General features: G+C 42.0%; 1 protein-coding gene across 6 annotated transcripts in view; it reads right to left on the bottom strand.

The window, feature by feature from the left end:
* The window catches only part of Dnah9 (dynein axonemal heavy chain 9), a 341,979-nt gene that overhangs the window by 27,403 nt on the left and 294,078 nt on the right, over nt 1-20,498 (bottom strand). For 5 of the 6 annotated variants that reach the window (XM_057773503.1, XM_057773502.1, XM_057773504.1 and 2 more), the window contains 2 exons: nt 16,135-16,328; nt 8,309-8,457 (listed from right to left, as the gene is read on the bottom strand). In XM_057773503.1, coding sequence (XP_057629486.1) covers nt 8,309-8,457; nt 16,135-16,328 — 343 coding nt within the window. Of the gene's footprint in view, nt 1-100; nt 128-8,308; nt 8,458-16,134; nt 16,329-20,498 lie in introns of those variants that run through there. The other variant, XM_057773507.1, reaches the window with a different exon arrangement.

Genomic DNA, 20,498 nt, shown 5'->3' on the forward strand with positions numbered 1-20,498 from the left:
TTCTGAATAAATCCAGTCTTCTTTGGGACTTTGCAGAGAGATGTGGGCAGAATTTAGTCAGCACCGAATTCCCCTCTACCAACCTCCTCCTTCACTATTCACAATACATAGGAAGCATTGTGTCATCCTTGTATATAAGAAAGGAGAGAGAAGAAAGAGAGAAAACAAGAACAGGGATTGGTGTGAATGTTATATTGTGCTGTTAGTGTAGGAAACAAGATACAATAATAATAATAATAAACCATCATAGCCACACCACAGAAGCAAGACCAATGCCACAGAGTTGCTCTTCAAGCCCAAAGAAAACTGAACCTAAAAAATGACCTTAATATAGGGGACCAATTCTATTCACACATTAACTGTTAGCATAATCCAATAAAGCTTGCGAAAGGTATATGTCATTCTTTCCATAAAAGGATCATAAAACTGTGTAATATCACAAAGGAATCATTGAACAGTTTTCCTGGGAAGGTAAAATGGATGGGGATAAGTTAAAAAAAAAAAAGGAATACAAAGCTGTACAAAAACATTTTACTTCCAGAAGAGCTAAAATTATAGATATAATTTGATACTCATGCAAGAAAGCTTTGAGGAGAAAACAGTTTATATTGGGTAGCCCTTTTAAACACTACAAAGCATGCGGACTCTCCTTCAACTGGATACAAGTAGGATGATGACTTTTTATATTGAGAAATAGTCACCATAGATTCAACCGAGATGAACCCAAGAAATACCTTTATTAAACACAATAAATCCTCGCTGGCAAGCATTTGATGTCGGCTTTAGGACTAGGGAGATAAACACCTAATTCCAGAGCAAACACCAGGCTAAAAGGTGTGGGGATTATTAGATGGCACCCGTGATGTTTGTTTGCTCACAAAGGAACCTATTTATTTCCTTTATTCGCTGGAGAAGGATTCGGGAAGAGAGGTGCTTAATAAAGATTAGTCGGAAAACGACAGACTGGAGGGGTCGTGGTGAGGCAAAGCCTGGCACTGCAGAGCCGGCTTGGGCCAATGTGCATCAATCTGGGCTGACAAAAAAAGAAATGGATCTTGTAAGTGGTAGGAAGGGGGACAATTGACAGGGCTCTGTTTACTCCACACTCAGCCGACTATATCAGACATGAGCCTTGTGGTGTGTGTGCCAGGTGAATTTCTGGAGTCTCTTCCTTCACCGCTGTGAGGCCCACAGGTACCATGTAGGTTATTAGAAAGTGCCCTGAGGTATTGATGTTCCTATGAGGTTCACATTCACAGTGCTTGTGAGATGACTTCCGTGCTCGCCTTGCTGTGCGTGACCCGCTTTCCTATTTCTGCCCTCTCTGCTTCTCTAGATGGCTATGCTACCTCCAAGGACTGTAGAGCCCGTTTATCTTCTGTAGCGCTTCATCTCCCTACTGACGCTGTGAGGATCCCACAGCTCCAGGAGGCCACTCTCTAGGGCCATATACTTAGGGTGTTCTGAGACAGGGGAATGCTTTTCTAGAATTCTCTTGCTACTTGCTAGAAAAAGCCTCCTCTTTTGATACATGTGCCTTTTGGTGACTATCTTTTGTGTTCTGTGCTTCCTATCAGATTTCTGGTGAGACGAACTTTTATGAAGGGCTTAACTTGATTTCTGTTTTATCATTGTCATTAATGCCGATGAGTTGGTTAACACCTGCCTTTCTTATTTTCTTCAACCGTAGAGAACTTACCTTGGTACCATTGCTGCTACCCCTCCCTAGGGATGCACCCAGGATGTTCCCAACATTGAGATGGTTGCATGGCTAAGCTGTTATTCTTACACAGTCTCAAAGACTATCACAGCTGACTCCCAGGTTCCATCTTTCTTCCTCTCCACCTGTTACTCTTCTTCAATCAAACTGCCCAGGTTACTGGTTCCCCCTTATCTTCACCTTTACCATTTTGGCTTAGCTTAATATGTACCCAATAATGCTGAACTTGAACCATGATCTCATAAAATCTTCAACTCCACTGTTTCCTTCTATGCCTTCATTTTGCAACTTTTAGACACCTTAACTCTATTTGAACCCAAAAGTTAGTAAAAGAGAAAATTAACGAATGCCTTTGGTGAACTGGTGCTGCCACAAGCTCATGGCCTTCTGCTTCAACGCAATTGGGAAAAGCTTTTCATGTGTGTCATCCCCCGTCTCTGTTTTTAAACCTCCCTTCTGTTGCCAGCAAGTTGCTTCCTCTCTCCTCTCTATCTCCCATGCTCTCCTCTGGCAGGAGCCCCTTCAATTGGTTGCCACTGTATCTTTTCCTGTGAACCCCCCACTTAATAGAAGGGGCATCCTCTTTCTGCTCATCAATCTGTTCTCTAAATACGGTCTCTTTGTATCTTCGACTTTTCTCTTTACCCTTCCTGCTCCCTGGCACATGAAGGCATGAGTTCTCTCACCACCGAAAAACAATACAAGTCTTCACAGCGCCCTCTGGAGGCCAGTCTTGGCTAATCTAACCCACATTTCACTGCCTCTCATAGGAAAGAGAAGGGGCTGGGAACACCGAAGAGAGACCTAAGTAACATATTGATAATCTGGTTGCAAAGACGCTGGATGAAACCTGTGCCTCTGAACTTAGCTTGTGGTAGCCTACCCTAATTTATGTGAGCTTGCCATTCTGGAAGAGCAGACAGTGCGCCTAACCACTGAGCCATCTCTCCAGTCCTGAGCTTGCCATTCCAAATATACAAGAGGATACAGAAGAAGCCAAAGGTGAGCTGGACAGCTGCTTTCTGATCACAAAATAGAAGCAGCTGAGCTCATCTTCTCAAAGTCATGTACTTGGACAAAGGAGCAAGGGGACCAAGCAAGACCATGCTACAGATGTGTGAGAGGCCAGAGAAGAGGCCTGTGTGGACAAAGGCGTAGCTGGCTTTGAAAGATGTGACGGGATGAGGGGGAAGGAGGGCGCTGCAGCTGCCTTGGAGAACAGAAGCTGCATCTCTGTCATTATCGCGCTGTACACGCTGCTCCGCTTTTAACTTTTCAAAGTCTTTTCACATCAGAGATTTCATTTTTATCCCCGCGGTCACCTGAGGGGCTAGGGAGGCATGTTGGGGGATAGAAAACAAGAGGAAAGGAGAAAATAACGTGTGAAGACAGCTACGAGACAAGAGAGAGGACAGGTGGAATTAAAGTGCTGTTTAGGGATTGATCAGAGCGCGCTAGGAGAGGTGTAATGGGTGGGAGTGTTCATGCTCAGAGGCCAGGAAGTACGGAGCCAGCTCTCTCTTCTGGGTCTTTGTCCCCATTCTATTTGTCCTCTTATTTCTCCTCCACCTCTTGCTTCTCCCTCCTCCCTTTCCTCTCCTGTTCCAGTGTTCAGGGTGGGGCATCCTGGAGGAGTCCCAATGGCAAAAAGTACCAGAAAAGTATAGGCTCCCCGCCAAGGCTCAGAGGCAAGCTTCAGTTGCTGAGCAGACTCATAGATCTGTTGGTATGAGGGGACACACATTTCAGCAGAGAATTAGATGAAGACAAGGAAACAAATCCCCAACCTGACTTCCATGATTTTAAATGCCCAGTGCTGGCAGCTACCCCAGCAAGACAAAGAAGCCATGAAAGAGTTAAGAGTATAAGGCAGCTGCCTAGGATGCAAGGGGATACTAATATTTTAAGGGTCTGAGCAGAGGAATATGATGAATTATCCGACACACAGACTGTGAAACCAAGCAAGGAGACAGTACTTAATATGCCAGTACTAAGGGTGATTGGGGAAACTGCTTGGCTCAGCTGTGTGGATCCAAAACAAGAACTAGGGCTCATTGGACAAACTGATTAGATTCAAGAAATGGGAAATATGTAGGCCCAGAATCTATGTCTAAATGGAAAGATTAGAAAATAAATCAAACCATCAAGAAATCAGGGAGTGCTGTAAGAAAAGAAAGGGGCCCAGGTGCCTAAGTGATCTCCTGTTGATGAACAGCAATATGCTTCCAGACGTCTGCATTAAGATGAAGCCAAGGGCAAGGCTGAGGCAGTACAGCCAGAGACAGATAAACAATGTAGATTGGGGAGGGGCCAATCTGCCTGAGATGATGGGACTGCTTCAGATAACACGATGGAATAGTTGGAGGTCAATTGGTGAAGAACAAAAGTGCCCATCAACAGAGTATATGGAAGCTTTCAAAGGGAGAGCAGTGAATGAAAATGAGGAAACTAAATTTATTCACCTGGAACCAACAAAGCCCCTGTGGAGAGAAGGAAGGCCGAGTTCTGTAAACGTATGGAAGCCAGGAACATAACAGTTATGATAAAGGTCGTACGATATTCATTCATTAAATCATTTAACAAATATTTACTGAATGAATTCTCTGTGCTAGTCACATTGTGAGACTCTGGTAAGATGAGAGCCAAGATGACATGGTTTCTGACCCCATGGAGCTTAGTGACAAGCAGGCAAGCAGACATAACATCCAACAATGAAAGAATGATTAAATTAGAATTGTATTAAGTGGTGTGACACAAATATTCAGGATGCCGCGAGACTACATAATGAAAAACCAAGTGGTCATGCAAGGATGAGGTCAGGACAAGCTGATCTTTGCAGGATGAGTGCGGTGGTTTGAAAGAAAATGGCCCCCAATGGGAGTGGTGCCATTAAAATGTATGACATTGTCGGAGTAGGCATGGTCTTGTTGGAGGAAGTGTGTCACTGTGGAGGTGGGCTTTGAGGTCTCACATATGTTCAAGCCATACCCAGCGAGATAGTCAACTTCCTGTTTCCTTCTGATCAAGCCATTCCATAAGACGTTTTCCTTTATAAAAGTTGCCATGGTCATGGTGTCTCTTCACAGCAATAGAAACCCTAATGAAGACAGAAGTTGCTACCAGGAGTGAGGTATTGCTGTGATAGGCCGGACCATGTTTCCAACTTGTGAAAAGGAATTAAAGAAAAACTTAGAACTAGGTGTTGGTGCACCTAGAGGCTGGCAGATCTCTGAGTTTGAGGTCAGCATGATCTACAGAGCAAGGTGAAGGACAGCCAAGTTTAGGCAGTGATGGTAACCATGATATAATTGAACAAAGGGGTCATGTTCTAGCTCCAGCAAGCAGCAGAACCTGGCAGCTTCAGCCATGTGGTTTGGCTTTAGAGTCAAGGAGTGATAAAGGAAAGCTGATGAGGCCAGTCATGTTCCTGAATGGAGGTCCAGAGAGGCCATTGTGTGAAGCTGTAAAGTTGAAGCCTGTATTGCCTTGAAGACCCCAAGATAATAGAGATGCCAGGGTTGTGGGGTACCTACTGAGGAAAGCTGCAAACAGGGAGTGGAATCAGCCCAAGAGAAAGAAGTGTGTTGCAGTCAACAAAGCTGAAAGGAGTTGGAGATCTGAAGAGCACTTTGACATCAGACATGGAGATACAGAGTTTGGAGTTTGCCTAGCTGGTTTTGGTCTTGCTTTGGTCCAGTATTTCTTCACTATGCTCCCTTCCTTATGTTTTGGATTGGCAATATATATCCTGTGCCTTTAGATGTTAGAAGTATGTGATCTGCTTTTTAATTTTGATTTTTATAGAAGATTACAGTTAAGAAATTGAATCTCAGAAGAGACTTTGAACTTTAGACTTTTAAAAATAAGTTTGGGACTGTTATAGAATATGGGGACTTTTGAAGTTGGACTGATTTCACATTTGCATTATGATATGGCTACAAGCCTTTGGGGGCCAGGGAGTGGAATGTGGTGATTTGAAAGAAAACGGCCCCCAAGGAGAATGGCACTATTTGGAGTGTGGCCTTGTTGGAGTGGGTATGGTCTTGTTGGAGGAAGTGTGTCACTGTGGAGGCAGGCTTTGAGGTCTCATGTATGCTCAAACCATACCCAATGGGACAGTTCATTTTCTGTTGCCTTTGGATCAAGATGCAGAATTCTCCAGCACCGTGCCTGCCTGCATACTGCCATGCTCCCAGCTGCCATGCTCTCTGCCATGATGATGGACTAAACTTCTAAAGTGTCAGCTGCCTACCCGATTGAATGCTTTTCCTTCGTAAGAGTTGCTGTAGTCATGGTGTCTCCTCACAGCAATAAAAACCACCACTAAGACAATGAGTAAATACTGCACTGTTGAGAATATTTCGGATGAAAGGAGTCTTTTGTTGAAATGCTTACAATAGCCTTGTTTAGCCGAGGAGCTAAATGAGGGAGTCTGGAGGCAGGTGAGGTCCAAGACTGGACAGAAAGGCCAGACTGTACGGCTACTGTGATCAGATGAAGGATGCTTGACTTAACCTTTAGGATGATGGGAGTCCTTAGGACGCTTTAAGCAGAGTGATACTAAAGGATTTGAGATTTAGCAAGGGGACTCTGTCCACAGAGTAGCAAAGGATTTTCAGGGGAGGAGGGCAGAAATGAGTCAGGAGGTAATCTTCATAAATCAGGTGAGAGATTATGGCCATTTTGCAGAATCCAAAGAGAAATCGAGACAATTTGATAGGACTGGGGAAGGGCCATTTAAGATAACTGATTTCTTCTTGGTAACTATTGCTGGCATTTACCAAAAGAGAGTGAAGCTAAAGAAAGGTGTGACTCTCCCTTGAACAGACATGCTGAGAGCTGAGCCGGTGAGCGAAAAAGACCCACAGGTAGATACAGCTCATGAAAGAACAGAACACAGAATGGATGATTCCAAAGTTTCCAGCAGATAAGAATGGGTCACCAACCAAGAAACACGACCTTTTCTCACTCACAAACAAAGTAGGCTTCTAGAACACAACAGATCCATGTAGCCAAAGTTCTAAGGAGAAATCATTTTGTAGCCAGGAAAAAAAACTATTCAACAAATCTGGGGTCAAACAAGGGTTCAGAAATGTTATTTCTTAGGGATTCTTTTCTGATGTGTGCCAGTAAAATGAAAATGGAAAATAGGAAATAAGTGAAATTAAAATATATATAATTAAGGTGGAATGTCAAGAAAATAACCCCAGGGATATCAGCTTCCTAGAAAGCTAAAATAGAATTCATTCAAATTGTAAGAGGATGCTAATAACTCTAGTGAGAATGCCTTCTAGAGTTGAAAAGAGAATGCCTTTCAACACAGAGCATGAGTATGAAGCTAGTGATAATTATAAATGATATTTATTTCTTTTCAAGGGAATTTGCAACTCTAGGAAAAACTGGAAGCGCTCAAAGAAAATCTTCATTTACATATGAAACAAAGTGGAATTTCACATGAGTTTAAGTGTCTTCAAAAAAAAAAAATTCTTCTGAGGATATTTAGAGATCATGACATTGAACCAAAAACCAGAGGCTATGGGTGTGCTGGCTAGTTTTTATGTCTACTTGACACAGGATTGACTCATTTTGAAAGACGGAACCTCAATTGAGAAAATGCCCTCAGATTGGTCTATGGAGAAGTCTGTGGTGCTTACTCTTGATCGATGATGGATGTAAGTGGGCATCTGGATGGTATAGGAAAGCAGACTGAGTACCTCATATTGTTAAGGTAGCCACATGTCCCCAGTTGACTTACATGGTAATTGCAAAAATCCCTATTAAAGTCTGAATGGACTTTTCTTTAAGTTTTACAGAACCTGACAAAATAATTTTAAAAGTTTTATGGAAATACAAGAGACTCCAAGGAGCTGAAATAATCTTGAAGAAAACTGTTGGAGGACTCATTTTATGATTTAAGATTTTACCATAAAGCTCCAATGTTAGTATTGGCATGCAGAAACACATAGATCAACAGAATATAATTAATAGTTCCCAACAAACTCTTACACTTATGATCAATATAATTTAAAAAATTAGACATCAATTGTTATTTTTAGTTATTTTTAGTTATCTGTGTGGGTGTATACTGAGTGTGATGCCCATGAAGGCCAGAATAGGGCATCACATTCTCTGGATCTAGGGGTCCAGGTGTTTGTGAGTCACCTGCTGTATGTGCTGGGAACTGAACTCAGGACCTCTGCAAAAACAGCAAGCATTCTTAACTGCTGACCTATTTTTTCCTGCCCTGGATGAACTTAACTTTGACGGGTTGCCAGACAATTCAATTGTTCTAGCAGTTGATTCTGAGACAAGGTATCTACACACTAAATGACAAAATCAGATGCCCTATTCATACTATATACAGCATGAGTCACAGGTTTACACAGAATGGCTACAAAGAAATCCAATCTTCTCTCTGCTTCATAATGCTGTGGCTTTGCTTTAGCAGTAACCCTGACTTCTGTCTGGCCTGTGAAGGTCGGGTTTTACACAGTGAACCTTGAATGTAGAAAAGAGAAAGCAATAGACCCAGTGAATGAAAGGGCACAGACTACCGCCAATCTTGGCTCCAAAGCAAGCTTTCCTCACCTTGGTTTTCCACATCTTTCAGTGGGTCCACCCCTGGAGACAGGATGAAAAACATTGGAGTGGCTGGTCCCGACTCTTCAAACGAGGCTACAAAATCGAGTGCTCTTCCCATGACATATTTGCTTCCTAACTTCTCCTCAACAAAGTCTCTGCAGGAGACAAGCATGCATACCAGTCCAAAAAAATCATAGCATTTGAGAAGCCGAGGCTTCTAGAAATGAAAAGGCATATTCACACTCATGGGGTTGATTGTTAAAGATTTAGGATTGGCTTCAAGTTCACAACTTGTCAACATGTACTGTCTGTACTACTAGTTCCAATCCATGCACTTAGATCTGGGCTCCTGACTGCTCTCCAACCAGACCATTGCTGCCTCCCTCTGTAGACCTGGTATCTTCTCACCTTTCTGGAGACTGCTAGGACCAACGTCTTTGAATGACTATGGGGAGCTAAATCTGACCTATTCTATATCTCCGTGATGTGCCAACATGCCCAAGATTTAAGGTCCCACAGGACTCTTGGATATTCTATTCGTCACTGGTTTTTCTTGCACTCCTGCCCACAGTGCTCTTCCACAAAGTGTTCCATTTTGTGTGAAGCAAATCCTTCCAGCCTACTAGATGTCTAGACGAATTCCTGAATGTTTGCTGACCCTTCTGCTATTCCCCAAGACATAGCTTCTCCTGTATCCTTCTCAGCTGGGCTTATTCTCTTACACTAGGTGGATCTCAGGGTGGGCAGTGGCCACATAGTATTCATGGTCTAATAGTTATCTTCAAGTCCACACTTTTCCTCTTGTGTGGCTTCACTGAGACTCATTTCTCCTGGCTGTATCCACTCGCCATGCACAGCAGTGCCATCTATCATCCCATTTGGTACATTCACATTCATTCATGGGCTCTTGGCTCATGAATGTTCCTCCAGCCTGAGCGACATCAACATGTGTGGACAGACCTCAGACCACTTGATTTTCACTCCTTACTCGCTCCTTTGCACAGTTTATGGCCACCCTTTAATCTTTGTCAGTATCTGGGGATATTTTTGTAAGTCTGAAACAGTTCATTCTCAGACCCAAATCTTCAATCTTTATAGTCATTGGTGCTATATCTTTATCTCAACAAGCCTTTGCCTGAAAGAGTGCCATAAAAAGTGCAGAAATTTCAATTTCTGGGCCCCTCTGATTATTTCCCATCAGCCCATTCTTTTTCCCATTTCTTTCCTATCTAGTGTCTTATTATTCCTATCTTATAATTCCTATCCTTAAAAAGTAATGTTCTGAGGTGTAATAAACACCCTACATGACTCACCCCCATATGTGTATTACCTAATGATTTTTTTTTTAAATAGAGGACTGAGCCAGTGACCTAGGCCAGAGTAGGCCTGTGACAGTGAACTCCACAGGAGCAGAGCAAACCCTGGGAGTGCCAAGCGACCTCCAGGAATACGGAGTGACCAACAGGGTGACTGGAACCATTACACTGACTGCACCACGAGGAGCAACCATCTGAGCCTTGGTTCCACTGGCACCTGGAAGATTGATCTCCAGAGTCACAGACAGCCCCAACTATACCAATCAGATGAAAAGATGGGTAGATAAAGTAAGAACACATGCCACACCACAAAGAGTAACATGACACCAGTAAAAACTAGTGACCCTACAATAGCAAGACTTGAACAACCAAATATAGATGAGGCAGAAGAAAATGACCTAAAAATAACTTTAGGAGAATGTTTGAGGCCCTTAAAGAGGAAATGAAAAATCCCCTCAAAGAAATGGAGGAAAAGACAAAAAATTGAAAGACATCAGCAAATCTCTTAAAGAAAATCAAGAGAAAGCAATCAAGAATATGAAAAAACTATTTAAGACTTGAAAACTGAACTAGAAACAATAAAGAAAACACAAGCTGAGGGAAGTACATAAACAGAAATCATTATAAAATGACCAGGAACTACAAATGCAAGCATACACAGTAGAATACAAGAGATAGAAGAAAGAATCTCAAGTGCTCATCAAAGAAAACATTAAATCTAACAAAAGCTTAACACAAAATATCCAGGAAATATGGGACACCATAAAAGACCAAACCTAAGAATAATATGTGTAGAAGAAGGAGAAGAAGTTCAACTCAAAAGCACAGAAAATATGTTTAACAAAACCATAGAAGAAAACTTTCCCAACCTAAAGAAAGATACGCTTATGAAGATAAAAGAAACTTACAGAACACCAAATAGACTGGGTCAAAAAAAAGTCCCCTAGCCACATAAATATCAAAACACTAAACATTCAGAATAAAGAAAGAGTATTAAGAGCTGTAAAGAAAAAAGGCCAAGTAACATATAAAGGCAGACCTATCAGAATTACACTTGACTTCTCAATGGAGACAATGAAAACCAGAAGGTTCTGGTCAAGCCTTATGCAAACATTAAGAGACCACAGTTGCCAGCCCAGACTACTGTACCCAGCAAAACTTTCAATCACCATAGAAGGACAAAGCAAGATAATCCATGACAAAACCAGATTTAACCAATACCTAGCCACAAACCTAGCCCTATATAAAGTACTAGAAGGAAAACTCCAACCCAAGGAAGTTGGCTACATCAACAAAAACACAGACAATTGATGATCTCACAGCAGCAAATCCCAAAGAAGGGGAAAAAAACCCACACATACACAAAATAACATTGCCAACAACGAAAACTAAATTAACAGGAGATAGCAATCACTGGTCATTAATATCCCTTAATACAAACGGACTGAACTCACTATAAAAAGACACAGGCTAACAAATAGGATATGAAAACAGAATCTATCCTTCTGCTTCATACAAGAAATTCACCTCAACCTCAAAGACAGACATCGCCTCAGGGTAAAGGGTTGGAAATAAATTTTCCAATTAAATGGATCTAAGAAACAAGCTGGTGTAGCTATCCTAATATCTAACAAAATAGACCTCAAACTAAAATCAATTAAAAGAGACAAAGAAGGACATTTCATATTAGTCACAGGAAAAATACACCAAGAGGAAATCTCAATTCTGAACATCTATGCCACGAACACAAGGGCACCTACTACTATTGGGAATATACCCAAGAGATGCCACATCAAATGACAAAAGTATCTGTTCAACTATGTTCATAGCAGCATTGTTTGTAATAGCCAAAACCTGGAAACAACCTAGATGCCCTTCAATGGAGGAATGGATGAAGAAAGTGTGGAATATATACATATTAGAGTACTACTCAGCAGTAAAAAACAATGACTTCTCGAATTTTGCGTGCAAATGGATGGAAATAGAAAACACTATCCTGAGTGAGGTATCCCAGACTCAAAAAGAGGAACATGGGATGTACTCACTCATAATCGGTTTCTAGCCATAAAATAAAAGACATTAAGCATATAATGTGTGATCCTATAGAAGCTAAATAAGAAAGTGAACCCAAAGAAAATCATATAGTCATCCGCATGGAGAGGGGGAAGTAGACAAGATTCCAGGGCAAAAACTGGGAACTTGCGGGTGAGGTGGCATGGGGCAAAGGGGAAATGGGATGAGAAATATGAGAAGGGGAGGATGGGAGGAGCTCGGAGGATTGGGATGGTTGGGATATAGGAAGGATGGATACGGGAGCAGCGAAGTATATATCCTATCTAAGGGAGCCATCTTAGGGTTGGCAAGAGACTTGACTCTTGAGGGGTTCGCAGGTGTCCAGGAATATGTCCCCAGCTGGTACCTTGGGCAACTAAGGAGAGGGAACCTGAAATGACCCTATCCTATACTGATGAATATCTTGCATATCACCTTAGAACCTTCATCTGGCGATGGATCGAGGTAGAGACAGAGTCTCAATTTGGAGCAACGGTCTGAGCTCTTAAGGTCCAAATGAGGAGCAGAAGGAGGGAGAACATGAGCAAAAAATCAGGACCACGAGGGATGCACCCACCCACTGTGACAGTGGAACTGATTTATTGGGAGCCCACCAAGGCCAGCTGGTCTGGGACTGAATAAGCATGGGTTGATTCCGGACTCTCTGAGCATGGCGGTCAATGAAGACTGATGAGAAGCCAAGGACAATGGCACTAGGTTTCAATCCTAATACATGAACTGGCTTTGTGGGAGCTTAGCCTGTTTGGACGCTCACCTTTCTGGACGTAGATAGAAGGACCTTGGTCTTCCCGCAGGGCAGGGAATTTGGACTGCTCTTCAGTAACGAGAGGGAGGGGGAATGGAGTGGGGGGAGGAGAAGAGGAGTGGGGATAGGGGGAGGGAAGTGGGGGGAGGGCAATATTTGAGAGGAGGGGAGGGAAATGGGAAATGGGGAGCAGGTGGAAATTTTAATTAAAAAAGAATAAAAATAAATAAATAGGTAAAAAAAAAAAGAAACATTTACTTCTAAAGCTTAAAACATACATTAAACCTCACACACTAATAGTGGAAGACTTCAACACTCCCCTCTCACCACTGGACATGTAAGTCAGACAAAAAATGAACGGAGAAATAAGAGAACTATCAGATGATATGACTCAAATGGACTTAACAGACATCTATAGAATATTCCATCCAAACAGAAAAGAATATACCTTCTTCTCAGTACCTCATGGAACCTTCTCAAAAACTGACCACATTCTCAGTAACAAAACAAACCTCAACAAATACAAAAAAAAAAAAATTGGAATAACCCCATGTATCTTATCAGATCACTATGGCTTAAAACTAGAATTCAACATCAACACTAATTCCAGAAAGCCCACAAACACATGGAAATTAAACAATGCTCACCTGAATCATCAATGGGTCAAAGAAGAAATAAAGAAATTAAAGACTTCCTAAAATTCAATGAACATGACTACACAACATACCCAAATTTATGGGACACAATGAAAGCAGTTTTAAGAGGAAAGTTCATAGCACTAAATGCCTACATAAAGAAGCTGGAAAAAATCCCACACTAGTGAATTAACAAAACATTTGAAAACTTTAGAACAAAAAGAAACAAACTCACCCAGGAGAACTAGACAGCAGGAAATAATCAAATTGAGAGCTGAAATCAACAATATAGAAACAAAACAATACAAAGAATCAATGAGACAAAGAGTTGGTTTTTCAAGAAAATCAACAGAATAGACAAACCTTTATTCAAACTAACCAAAAGGTAGAGAGAGAATATCCAAATTAACAAAATCAGAAATGAAAAGGGGGGGCATAACAAGAGACACAGAGGAAATCCAGAGAATCACCAGGTCATATTTCAAAAACCTGTACTCCACAAAATTGGAAAACTTAAAGGAAATGGACAACTGGATAAATATCACTCCCAAAATTAAATCAAGGCCAGACCAGATAAGCAAATTAAATAGACCTATATAACTGCTAAAGAAATAGAAACAGTCATCAAAAGTCTCCCAATCAATAAAAGCCCAAAACCAGATGGTTTCAGCTCAAAATTCAAAAGATTTTCAAAAAAGAACTAATACCAATACTCCTCAAATTGTTCCACACAATATAAACAAAAGGAACATTGCCAAACTCTTTTTATGAGGCTACACTTACCCTGATACTCAAACCACATAAAAACATTACTAAGAAAGAGAATTACAGACAAGTCTCACTCATGAACATTGATGCAAAAATACTAAATAAAATACTGGCAAATCCAATCCAAGAACACATCAGAACCATCATCCACTATGATCAAGTCAGCTTCATTTCAGAGATGCAGGGATGGTTCAACATATGAAAATCTGTCAACGTAATTCATCATATAAACAAACTGAAAAATAAAAACCACATGATCATCTCATTAGATGCTAAAAAAGCTTTCGACAAAATATAACACCCCTTCATGATAAAGGAGAGAGCAGGGATACAAGGAACATACCTAAACATAATTAAGATGATATACAGTAAACCAACAGCCAACATCAAACTAAATAAAGAGAAACTCACAGTGATCCCACTGAAATCAGGAACAAGACAAGGTTGTCCACTCTCTCCATACCTATTAAATATAGTTCTTGAGGTCAATAAGACACCAAAAGGAGATCAAGGGGATACAAATCGGAAAAGAAGAAGTCAAACTCTCACTATTTACTGATGATATGATAGTTTACATAAGCGACATCAAAAATTCTACCAAGGAACTTCTACAACTCATAAACACTTTCAGTAATGTAGTAAGATACAAGATTAACTAAAAAAAATCAGTAGCCCTCCTTTACACAGATGATAAATGGGCTGAGAAAATAATCAGAGAAACAACACCCTTCAGAATAGCTACAAATAGCATAAAATATTTCAGAGTAACTTTCAACAAGTGGAAGACTTGTATGACAAGAACTTCAAATCTTTGAAAAAAAGTAATTGAGAAAGACACCAGAAAGTGGAAAGATCTCCCATGCTCTTGGGTAGGTAAAATTAACATAGTAAAAATGACAATCTTACCAAAAGCAATCTACAGATTTAATGCAATGCCCATCAAAATCCCTGCAAAATTCTTAGTGACTGCTAAGCTGTTTTCTGCCTCTGTAGACTCCATGGCTTTTGACTTCTAGTCCTATCCTAACCTGCCTTTCCTAGCACTTTGTTCACTGCTTTGAAGTCACTGGAACTTTAGCCTGGGAACCATTTGCCTCTGTGTCCCACATCTTCTGGGGGTGGAGGATCATCCACTGGTAATGTCTGGAACCACTGCAAGTGTAGCTTCAGAAATCTTTGCATTTCCCTGGCCATACTTCCGTCTTACTTCTTCTCGTCTTCCCTCCATCTCTCCATGATTTGCTCCCACCTCTCCTGTTCTTCCTCTTTTGAGATAGGGGCTAGCCCCAAACTTGCTATGAAGCAGAAGATGATCTTGAACTTCTGATGTTCCTTCTGCCTCTACCTCTTGAGTGCTGGGATTTGAGGCTTGTGCTGCCATGCCCCATTTATGTGGTTCTGGGGATCTAGCTGTGAGCTGTATGCATGCTAGGGAAGCATTACATTGACTGAGCTACAGGTCTATCCCTCTTCTCTCTCATTTTCACAGGTTCCAATTCTTTCTGTTGCATATGTGTGGTATGTGTGCATGTATGCATGTTCACATACATGTGGGTACATGCATATGTAGAAGGCCAAAGTTGACATTGAACAACTTCAATTGCTCCCCACCTTACAAATTGAGACAGGGTTTCCCATTGGTACTCAGACCTCATTTATTGTGACTAGCTGACTTTGGCTTAATCTAGGATTCCCTGTCTCTGAGCTCATTTACTGGTGTTATATAGGAGGGCTGTCACAACCATCCAGCATGTGCGTGAGTTCTGAGGTTCCAGAGTCTAGTCTTCATACTTGCATGGTGTGCTTCCCCATTTCTCCAGCCACAGACCTCTTTTCAAGCTTCCTCCATTCTCTTCAGATATTCAATTTGTCATCCCCTTACACACTAATTTAACTGATTGAGAAGATAGAAGTCAAATATCCTTATTAATTCTCTGCCACTCATTTATCCATCTAAAGTTATAACCACCTCACTCTATGCTTTTGTGATGCTGAAATCTCCATACACTTTCTGAATCCCTCCATCTTCCTTCTTATTATAGGTGATTGGCATCTTCTTAAATGCTGATATTGATGGGTATCTCCTCCCAAACTTTCTATTAAGACATCAAGATAACAGAGGCATACCTATAACAGATGGCATACCCAAGGCAGTCTGTCTCATGGGTTTTAGTCTTGGTACAAAGGTGCCCATTACTACATGAACATGGCCTTGAAGTTCAGCTTATGCCAGGCTGGCTTTCCTGAGATTGCCCTGTAGACACGCTTTCCCAGAGCCTGTGGCCTGCCCCCTACCGCATGGCATAGGTCATCCGGTCAGGTCTCATGGCCCGCATCATGCAGAGACGCTGCAGGGCTGTCTTGTTCTTCCATTCCTGGGGGAACTTCTCCTTCTCGGGACACTCTGACTCCACAAACTTTTTCCAGCTCTTGGCAGATCCTTCAATATCTCGATCCAGATTGCAGAATTCGTCCATTGATGAAAGTGCCTAGGAAATGTTAGAGAATATTGTTCTAAAATGCAGTTTCTCTAGAAAGCTAGGATTTGCACTGCACTGGGCTGAGAGGCATGTGGCATCCTTTACACAAACAGGTATCGTTTATAATCTGCTCTAGTGTCTTGGATCTTCCTCAAGAAAAAAGTTAAGAAAGAGGAACAATATACATAAGTTCATTCTTAACACACTGCCCACCAGTATAATACAGACATTGTAAATAAAATGTTTGGGACTGGGTGACACCCAGTCATACACTGTTACATGGGAAATGGGTCAAAGTAGGTGCTGTAGGTTTTTGGGTCACAGAGCCATAACACCTACACCATAGGCTTTTCCTTACATTTTCATACCCACGGTACCACCACACTCCGCCCATCCATCTCTCACACGTCTCTAGAATGCCCACCCAACATTTCCATGGGCTGTCTAGTCTGTAAGCATCAACTTCAAATACAGAGCATGGGAATCACACTTCTTCATTTAATGCTTTTCTGTGAGGTGTCTTTCTCCATCCCATCCCATTTTAGCATTCCTATATCAACCTTGGGTGTGTGTTTGACTCTACTTATTCAGTTAAGGTTCTGTTCTCATCTTCACTAAGCTTGACTCCTTCCTTTGCTTGTGCTGATCATGCTTATTGTTTGTTAAGTCTCTACAGAGTCAAGTTCAAAGTCATCAAACAGCGCAGAGTCAAAGAAACATACTCTGCCCCCAATCCCTGAGCATGAAACAATCCCTGAGTAGGAAAACCAACCAATCCCTCAGCATGACACCAACCAATCCCTGAGCACGAAATCCAACCAATCTCTGAGTTTGTCCAAGCTCAGGGATTGAAATCCAATCAGTTCCCACCCTGAAAATCTTCACCCTGAAAAAAAACTTCACCCTAAGAAGCCCTATATAAGCTCTGTGCCTGTTCAATTGGGAGCTGCCATTTTCCACCCTGGCAGAGGCAGTCACTCTCCTGGATTTCTCCCTCCCAATAAATATTTTGAATAAATTTTGGGTGAAGATCTTCTTCCATCAGAGTGAAGTGGAGCAGAAATGCAATGGACATCTCTGCTAGGAAACTCCCTTAGTGGAGTGAAGCAGAGAAGAATTTTCACCAGCAGCGCAGGAGCAAAGCCCTTCCTTTCTGCCAGGGTTTTCCCCTTAGCAGAGCGAAGCAGAGAAGTAACAACTTTCACCAGAGCAGAGAAGCGATGGGCAGCTCTGCTGGAAACTCTCTTAGCAGAGCGGAGCAGGGCTGAGCTGTAATGGCTCTCTGAGAGGAGCAGGATTGCTACATGACTGTGGGGGAAACCATCTCTCACCAGAACACAGCTATTGGTATAGCCTGGCTTCTGACAGTCAGGATACATTTTCTTCAGGGCTGTAGGTAGCCAGCATACCTTCCCTTCACAGCCATAGGTATAGTCTGACTCCTGACAGTCAGGCTACCTTCCCCTCCAGAGCTGTAACACATGTACACCCAACTTTGTTTTATCTCTCTCTCTCTCTTTCTCTCCCTCTACCCCCAAACTGAGTCCAAGTTGTGTTGCCCATGTACTCTTGGGTACAATGCCTGTCCTGGAATGTGGTAGACCTACCAGAGGTTACCTAAAGAAAATTTAATCTTCCTCTCCCAGCAGCTGTCAAAAGTCAATAGACCTACAGTTAGGGAACTAAAGGCCACCTCTCTCCCTCCATGCTGTGGTTTTGACTGGTTAAGCCAACATGGGTCTTGTGCATGCTGTCACAGTCACTGGGTGTGTATGTGTGCAACTGCCCTGTTGTGTGCAGAAAGTGAATATTGTCTACTTGCAGTTATCCATCGTCTTCTCTGGCTCTTAAGATTGTCCCATCCTTTTGTCTGCAAAGATCTCTGACCTTCTAGGTAAGGGATGTAATACAGATGGTCCATTTCAGGGCATGCAAAGCATAGTAAGCCCTATTATGCTGCCTTAGTAGATCTATGGCATCATCAGTCTCGATAAAAATTTGGGTGAGTATTATGGCTTAAATATAGCCTTTGTTTTGAAAGTTTAACCCTCAACTTATGGCGATATTTTGGAAACTTGAGGTAATGGTTAGCTGAAAGAAGGTTTGTGGGAGTAGGTATTTGTGGGTATATTATTCCTGGACACTTTCTGTCTTGCTCTCTGCTTTCTGGTCTACCACAGTGTAAATCAAGCTGTACCTCATACCCTCCCCATCCCAATAAACTGAGCCCTCTAGCGCCATGAATCAAAATATTGCCACCTTAAGTTGTGTTGTTAGGTATTTTCCCATAGTGTCATAAAGCAATTGAATTCAGGGGGGATTTGACACAGACCCACCCTTATACATTTATTGACTGCAATGCTTCTACACTGTCTTTATATTTCATTTCTCCAACAGTAGACTGAGGGTCTAAAGCACCTATACAATGCAATGAATGTTAAGGAGCTCAAACTTATTATCATTATTTGAATCCCTCCATCCATCCATTTATATATTCTTTCAACATTTACTAATGTCCTACTACATTCCAAGAACATCAGAATATAATAGTGGGAAAAATAGATGAAGTGTCTTCAAGTAGCTTTTAGTCTTAAGGAGAAAGAAGATAATAAGTATTGGAAGGCATGCAGGCTTCTGTTGGGTAGGCACAAAGACAGAGAAAATGAGAAAACATTTTATGGGAAGGATAAAAATGAGCCAAAACATTGAGGGTGAAATGGGACTATGAGAAACACGATGTTAGCAGAGAATCCTTACTGGGAACAAGAACTAAGGAAGGCTGCAGAAGGACACAGACACTGGCCTGGACGTGTTTGCCCTCTTCTCCTGCAGGGACTAACAAGCATCCTTTTACCTGGGCTCTGTGTATGACCAATCCCACCCCAACTACATAGTGTAAGAAGTATCTTCTTTCATGACAAATGGTGAGGGGTGCTTGGAGGAACAATAGACAAGGCCCAGGGAGACAGAGTTCAGTCCCTGCACCACCACTGCAGCCCACTGGAGTTGTAGTTTACTTGAACTTGGGTTTGTTCATGCAAACACTGAGGCCAGGCGATCAAGCACCATATCTTACATTCAAGCAGAGACACCACACTTGAAGACCATAAAAGATCCTTCCATGGAGGCTTGGTAGCTATTGGATTTCAACTGCCTTGTCTCTAATTCCCATAAGACTGAGTTCCCTGTAGGCAAGAACTTCCTCAGGCATGGGCAGCCTTTGGGACAAGTTTAATAGACACATCCTGCAGAGCCACAGGCGGGCCGGGGCTGAGGCGGGGCCCGGGCCAGGGCTAGGCTGGGCAAAGCCATAGCTGTTGTCATTCTTTCTCTGTGTGCTGAGGACCTGACTCCCCTCTACATCCAGGCTGCCCCACTTCTCAGCCTGCAGCATCACTAACCCTTTCCTGCCCAATTACTCTTACCGTGTCTCCCCAAAACAGAGCAAATTACACCATGACCAGAGCTCCCAGCTGCCAGGACGGGGTCTGAAAACCACATCCTTGAAGCTCTTTGGTGAACACAATTGCACATTTAATCTCCTGAATGAGGGGACGGGATTTCTAGCCTTCTAATAAGCTAAATGGAAATGACTAATTAACCTAATTACTTTGGACTGTGCAGCAAAATACAACAGCGCTAAATTGGCACCCAGAGTGGCAGTCGGGGGCCTTTTCAAAGGCAAACAAAGAAATTTGGCACAGATGAGATTTTTCTAATGAAGAGCAGAACATGCCCATTACCTGAAAGTTCAACATTTGAGGGGACTGAAAACAGCCTTACAAAGGATAACAATAAAAGCAGGATTTTATCACAGAAATGTCATTCATTACTGGCTTATTAGTTCTTCTGGGGGAAGGAAGCAAGGCAATCAACCTTCCTCATTAGATAGAATCCTTTAAAATGTTTTTTTTTTTTTATCATCTCCTATTCAATTATACTGTTTGTTTCTTTAGGCTAAAATCCAAGTGTACACTTGAAAAGCATTCATCAAAGGCTTCCGCGACACGTACCACATATTGCTTTGTGCCTCACCTGTGCACATCCTAGGATGTGCTTGAGTTTGATGGACCTGGGTCTGTTGTTCCACATAACAGACTCAGAGAAAGAGAGAGATAAGGCTTTGCATATTTGCAGAACACTTTAAACAGCCAGATGAGCTCAGCCCACAAAACAAAA

The sequence above is a fragment of the Chionomys nivalis genome, chromosome 7 (genome assembly GCF_950005125.1).
Source record: "Chionomys nivalis chromosome 7, mChiNiv1.1, whole genome shotgun sequence".
Taxonomy (NCBI): Eukaryota; Metazoa; Chordata; class Mammalia; order Rodentia; family Cricetidae; genus Chionomys; species Chionomys nivalis.